The sequence below is a fragment of the Chenopodium quinoa genome, unplaced genomic scaffold, assembly GCF_001683475.1.
Source record: "Chenopodium quinoa cultivar QQ74 unplaced genomic scaffold, ASM168347v1, whole genome shotgun sequence".
Taxonomy (NCBI): domain Eukaryota; kingdom Viridiplantae; phylum Streptophyta; class Magnoliopsida; order Caryophyllales; family Amaranthaceae; genus Chenopodium; species Chenopodium quinoa.
Genome location: NW_018743108.1, coordinates 993,568 through 1,000,678, shown reverse-complemented (window position 1 = coordinate 1,000,678; position 7,111 = coordinate 993,568). Strand labels below are relative to the sequence as shown.

Genomic DNA, 7,111 nt, shown 5'->3' with positions numbered 1-7,111 from the left:
GAACATTAGGCATCCTAATCATTGCCAAACTTGGGAAGGGGCCTCGGGAATCTTTGGATAACGACTTTAACCTGAAAAATGAAATAAAATAAGCAAAAAAAAGAGAAAGTAACATTATAAACCAAGAAATGCATAAAAATAGAAATTCAACTAAGAAAATGAAAACTAAAGAAATAAAGAGTAAAACTAAGTAAAAGCTAAATAAAAAGCTATAAAATAGCATTAAATCAACCCTAAAGAGAACCAAATGAGTGCCATAAATGACACTCATCAAAGCACATATCCAAATCGAGTGAGAGAGAAGAAAGTCAGCAACTCTCTCAGCAGTTTTGTCCACAAGATGAGTACACGTGTCTCAGGACTGGGGGCACGTGACTACATAGGTACGACATCGTCTCATCGCTCTTTATACATGGGGTGGACGGACACCCTAATTTTCCGGTAAGCCAGTAAGCTCACTAAGTACCGTATTTACTTCCAATAAAGAAGTGTATGTTCCTGATGGTTTGGCGCGCCTGTCGACTCGTGAGCTAACGCCTAAAGTAATCCTCTACCTTTTAAGAGGTAGATCTTGCAAATCTTGGGCTGAAGAGAAATTTTACGCAACACCTACGCCATACAATTTTACGCTGTACGATACGCCTTGCATTTTTACGCTGCACGATGACGCCTTTCTTTTTGCTTTAGACGTGGAGAAAGAAGAAAAGTCGAAAATTATAACGTCAGTACAATAAAATGACAAACCTGTCTATAGGAGCTTTTACGTAAAGCACCACTACATAACGTCTTAAGACACATTTACGAAAAACGTTCAAAACGTATTCTTAGGAAGGCACAAAGCACGATGCGCATGAAAAATGATGCAAAAAACAAACAAATAAGACAATAAACTACGAAATGCAAAGAAATTTAAAGATTTTGATTAATTGCGCGTCATTACGTCTAATGACGAGCAAAAACCGTTGAAATATGATCAAAAAGATCAAAATCAGGAAATCGGTTATTTTAGTGACAAGTATCCGCGCGCAACTCAGTAGGTCGCGCTGGCCAGGCGCCCGTATCATTTTGAGTTGCGCTGGTTTGTCACGCAACTACAACGCTTGCGCAAGACATTTAAATCAGCAAAACGAAATCCCTGAGCGCGATTTTCAGTTCGCATTCTCTCTCTTCTTCCTTCACCATTTTCGACCCTTTCTTTCTCTAAGAAGCTCGGTTTATCGCGATTTTTTTCGAAGCCGTTTTTTAGACACCCATGTAACCTCTACTCGAGTCCGAGTGGCACATCTTCAATACACTAGGAAACTCCTCATTTGGAACACATATCCTTAATAACCCATCAACACCCCTTTTATACAAAATCGGTTCATGCCAAACATAATGCCTAGCCTCCCTCTTGAGCTTCTTTCTTCGATTTTTGGAAAATGAAGGAGGAAACTCCCCACAAGCAAGATAGTTCACCAAATCGGCAAACCATGAGAGTTTCTTCACATCTATAGCATACAAGGAATCATCTAACATTCTATCTTCAATGGAAGATACATCATCTTGAACTTGAAAATGCTCAAGTCTAGATAGATGATCCGCTACTACATTCTTCGCTCCTTTCTTATTTGTAATCTCAAGTTTAAAAGTTTAAAGCTCTAACACCCAACAAATTAGTCTTGGATTTGATTCCTTCTTCCCAAAAAGGTATTTTAGGGTCGCATGATTGGTGAACAAAATTGTTTTGGAGCCTAACAAATAGCAACGAAATTTTTCAAAGGTATTAACAATAGGAAAGAACTCTTTCTCCGTTGTAGTGTAATTCCATTGAGCTCCATTTAGAGTCTTGGACATATAATAAATCACATGAAGTTTCTTATCAACTCTTTGACCTAAGACTCCTCTAATAGTCGTATCACTTGCATCACACATCAACTCAAATGGTAAATCCCATCTTGGACTTAAAAAATTGGAGGGGAGATTAGAGCTTTCTTCAACTTATTGAATACCTCCAAACACTTATCATCGAATACAAACTCGGCATACTTTTGAAGAAGATCATTGACGGGCTTTGCAATGAGTAAAAAATCTTAAATGAATTTTCTACAGAACCCGGGATGGCCCAAAAATGATCTCACACCTTTCACATTAACCGGAGGTGGAAAATTTTCGATAACCTCAATCTTTGCCTTGTCAACCTCTATGCCCTTGTGGGAAATTTTGTGCCCAAGGACTATTCCTTCTTCAACCATGAAATGACATTTTTCTCAATTCAACACCAAGTTTAATTTCTCACATCTTGCCAAACACTTTTCAAGATTTTCAAGGCATGCCTCAAAGGAAACTCCACCTGCGGAAAAATCATCCATAAACACCTCTATCTTCTCCTCCAACATATCTCTAAAGATACTCATCATACATCGTTGTAAAGTGGCGGGAGAATTGTAAAGGCCGAATGGAATTCTCCTTTAGGCAAAGGTACCATAAGGACTAGTAAAAGTAGTTTTCTCTTGGTCATCGGGATGAATAGGATTTTGGAAAAATCCCGAGTAACCATCTAGAAAACAATAGTACTTGTGCCTCATTAGTCTTTTAAGCATTTGATCAATGAAAGGAAGGGGGAAGTGATATTTCTTGGTGGATGTGTTTAGACGTCTATATTCTATATACATCCCCCAACCGGTAATCGTCCTTGTTGGAATAAGCTCACCTTTTTCATTCTTGACGACGGTCATGCCTCCCTTCTTTGGAACGACATGAACGGGTGAGACCCACCTAGATCTTGAGATGGGGAATATGATTCCCGCATCTAAAAGCTTAGTAATCTCTTTCTTCACTACCTCCCCCATTTGGGGATGTAATTTCCGTTGTCATTAAATAGAAGGAAGGGCACCCTCCTCAAGGGTTATGTGGTGCGTACATAAAGCGGGGCTTATACCTTTGAGGTCATCAATGGTATAACCCAAAGCACCTTGGTGCTTTCTCAAAACAACGCATAACGCTTGAGCTTGGATTTCACTCAAAGATGCGCTAACAATCACGGGGTAAGTAGAATTTGGGCCTAAGATTTCATACCTAAGGTGTGATGGTAAAGGTTTGAGCTCTACCATAGGAACACCTTTACCTTCCTTGGTCGAAGCCGCTTGTAAAGCCTCTTGGCTTGAGATTTTCATGCAAATTTTCTCATCACTTCCTTTAACACTCCCATCTAACAAGTTCTTATACAAAGCCATTTCCTTTCTAGGAGAACCTATCTTTTCCTTGTTCAACAAAACACACTGAAGATGATCATTAGTTGTGAGCAAGTGCTCATGCATTGAATGTACATGATCATCTAAAATTTTAACTCTCATGCAGTTCTCAAGAGATGAAGAAGGATATTTCATACTTTTGACATCAATCAAAGCACCCAAAGTAGCAGGAAATGGTCTACTAAGAATAACATGAATTGTAGAATCCTCATCTATGTCAAGAACCACAAAATCTACTGGAATGATGAACTTTCCTACCCTTTAGGGAACATCCTCTACCTTGCCCCTTGGGATCCTAATTGATCTATCGGCTAATTGCAAGGTAATGTTGGTAGGCAAAAGTTCTCCCTTCTCTAGTCTTTGATATATCGAGTATGGCATAATGCTAACACTAGCTCCTAAGTCACACAAGGCATTATCAATTTGTATTTTATAAATAGCACAAGGGATAGAAAAAGTTTCCAGGATCCTTCAGCTTGGGTGGGATTTTGTTCATTATGATTTCACTACAATTCTCGGTCAAGTTAACTGTTTCCGCCACATCACATGTTCTTTTTCCACTCCAAATCTCCTTAAGGAACTTTTCATAATTTGACATTTGTTCTATCACATCGGTAAAAGGAAGAGTAAGATGCAGTTGTCTAAGCATCTCTATAAATTTCCCAAATTGCTCGTCTAACTTGTGCCTATTAAATTTTTGGGGGTAAGGGAGCTTAGGCTTGTAAACTTCTCTTTCTCTCTTTATCACCTTCTCAACTTGTTCCTTATTGACTTCCTCAACTACAGTATTCTCATCTCCCTCATTCTCAATTTGACCATTACTAGGACTATCTTTATCATCACTCTTCTTAGAGATTTCACTCTAAAGGACCTGATATGGATTTTGATGGATATAACCTTCAATCGCAGTGGAAAGGTTTGGAATCTTGAGTCTCGGTCAAGAAACGCTAAGCAACACGAGCTTAAAACCTAAACTAGGCCAAGAATACACAAGAAAAAGCTTACGTAAACCTTTATAAATTTCAATTTGACAAAAACTTGTTTTTATTAAGAGCCTAAATGCCATTATATAGGCTACAAATAAGTACTAAGATTTCTAATTACATTAGAAGTCCTAGATAAAATCAACTAGTCAAATTCCTAAACACACTTCTAATAAAGATAGAACTATTTAAAAGATAAAATTTCCTAAACTTAATCTTAAACTTAAAAACTAATCAAAATAAAAGATTAAAATAAGGAAATAAATCCTAACCGCTTAAAACAAGAAAAACCCTTTCAAGTGAAAGGTAAAAACTTGTAAGCAAAATCTAAAATAACAATTAAGCTACTAAATTTCGAAGGTTCCAAGAGAGGTAGGATTTTTTCACTATTATTTCATATCATACTCCCCCTCTTGAAAAGAAACTTGACCTCAAGTTTCATCCTCAAAGCAAGGTACCAAATTGGACGAAGGAAGAGTAGCACAAACTACATTCCCTAGAAGAACCTTGAATGTTTCATAGCCAACCTTCTCAACAATGTCAAACGGTCCCTCATCCATTGGTTCACCATTCTTGTGATCAATATGCATACGTTGAGCATTTAAGGACAATCACACTTTCGATCCCTCTAGAAGATTAGTTCCTTTGCGCATTTGGAGCAATTTGTCCCTTCGTTCTCTCTTATTGTTTGAACAATCAAGCACCTCCTGATGCCACGAGCTAAAACACACATGAGCAACGCCTCCTTTTAGTTCTTTAGGCATAGGTGGACGTATAGGAGGTAAGGGATGCAAGGCTAAACGCTTGTCTCCAATTAGAACCGAATAGACATTAGTCTTGCCATTGTGAAAAACGTGTCTATCACTTTGCCAAGGTCGTCCAAGAAGCAAAGAACATGCGGTTATTGGCACGGCATCGCACCAAATTTGATCCACATAGTCACCTACTTTAAAACCAATCAAAGCTTGTTTTATAACCCACACACCATTGTCATCATTAAACCAACTCAATTTGTATGACTGAGGGTGCTTTCTTGTAGGTAATTGAAGCGAATCCACCATAGACAAAGCACAAGCATTTGTACAAGAGCCACTATCAATTATAAAAGAGCAAACTTTACCATTAAGTAGGCACTTAGAATGGAAAAGATTAGACATTTGCTCATCTTCTTTCTCATCAAGCGTGGCTAATAAAGACCTCCTTATAATCAAGCTCTTAGGCTCATTTTCTGCATAGCAAACCTGTTGACTTTCCCAAAAATAAGAATCCGTCACATCTTGCGATTTGTCTTTAACTAAGGCTTGTTGGTTTTGTTGTTCAAGCACATCCGATTCATCCACGTTTTGAGATAAAAACGTGTAGTATTCCTCCTTAGTAATAAGTGCCTTGTTTGGACATTGCTTAGCAAGATGCCCCATGCCCTGACACTTAAAACAAACAATTTGTTTCATCTTTTGTTGACTTTGAGGCAGAGAAGATTGCCCTTGCTTTAAGTGTGACACAAGTTTGTCATGCTTAGACGTGGCATCTAATGAACTTGGAGCAATATCATAATTTTCGGTTTGCGGCTTAATAGAAGGGTATGGTTTCTTTTGCTTCTCTAACTTGCAAGCAATCATACAAACATCATCAAAAGTAGTCAAGGGTAGTACTTCGACTTGATTACGTAGAGAAGTATTCAAACCAATCACAAATTTTGCAATCTTTTGTTCCTCTTCATCCTTGCAATCACAAGCAATATAAAGTCTTTCGAATTCTTTGATATAATTAGAAACCGACATATATCTTTGTGTCAAAGAATTTAATTTCAAATACAAGTCTTGCTTATAAGATCGTGGAACAAATCGTTTTTTCATCTTAGTCTTTAAATCTGTCCAAGTAGAGAGTTGTGGCTTACCTTCTCTTTCACGGTTATTTTGCATGGAATCAAACCAAAGGGAAGCATACCTTGTGATCTTGAGGATAGCGTGATTGAAACGTTTGTGATCGTCCAGATTTTTGTGTGCAAATATACGTTCCATTCCCCTCTCCCAATCCAAGTATAAGTCTGGATCACCATCACCGTCAAAGCTAGGCAAATCAGCAAGCTTTATCTCCTCAACTGTGTGATTGCGTATGAGCGGTGGTGATTCACAGTTATGTAGTTCTTGCTGGAGTAAAGCAGTAACTTCTTCTGACTTATCCAACCGAGCATTAATCTTCTTGAGCTCATCCAACAATGCCGCAAATTCAGCTTGATTCACCATGTTTAAGTTAATTATTAAACACACAACACCAATCCAGAAATTGATCGAAAGTACGAGGACCAAAACCCAATGAAAACACCTCGAAAAATTCTGAAATTTTGTATACTGCTAGCCCTATCTGTCTAAAATACTCGACCAAAAATTCAGAAAACAAATCCAAGCCAAGTAATCGCAGTTTATTTTTTACTCAACAATGGCAGATTAATTTGATTTTTGACCAGGTGTAAAGAACGAACCCAGTTTAATAGCTATGCTTCTCGAAAAATTCTTACATTTTTCAGGTGAAAACTAGAAACAAAATTAACCAATTTGAAAAAAAGAATCACCTCAAAATCTTTAGAAACGAAGGAGAACCAAGTCGATCAATATGACATTCGAAACTGAGTTTTTTGACACAAATTGTCAAACTCGTCCCTCGTCAAACAGCAGCCACACCAATTTGATATGGATTTTGATGGATATAACCTTCAATCGCAGTTGAAAGGTTTGGAATCTTGAGTCTCGGTCAAGAAACGCTAAGCAACACGAGCTTAAAACCTAAACTAGGCCAAGAATACACAAGAAAAAGCTTACGTAAACCTTTATAAATTTCAATTTGACAAAAACTTGTTTTTATTAAGAGCCTAAATGCCATTATATAGGCTACAAA

At 37.7% G+C, this 7,111-nt stretch overlaps 1 protein-coding gene across 1 annotated transcript; it reads right to left on the bottom strand.

Annotated features, from left to right (window-relative positions):
- Nucleotides 1–4,827: 4,827 nt before the first annotated feature.
- LOC110731939 lies at nt 4,828–6,462 on the bottom strand. Its single transcript, XM_021911853.1, has one exon. It carries the CDS (start codon nt 6,460–6,462, stop codon nt 4,828–4,830), a length of 1,635 nt encoding a protein of 544 aa, XP_021767545.1.
- Nucleotides 6,463–7,111: the final 649 nt, after the last annotated feature.

Excerpts from the sequence above, each read along its gene's own strand:
- LOC110731939 (XM_021911853.1), bottom strand. The coding sequence starts at position 6,462 with ATGGTGAATCAAGCTGAATTTGCGGCATTGTTGGATGAGCTCAAGAAG.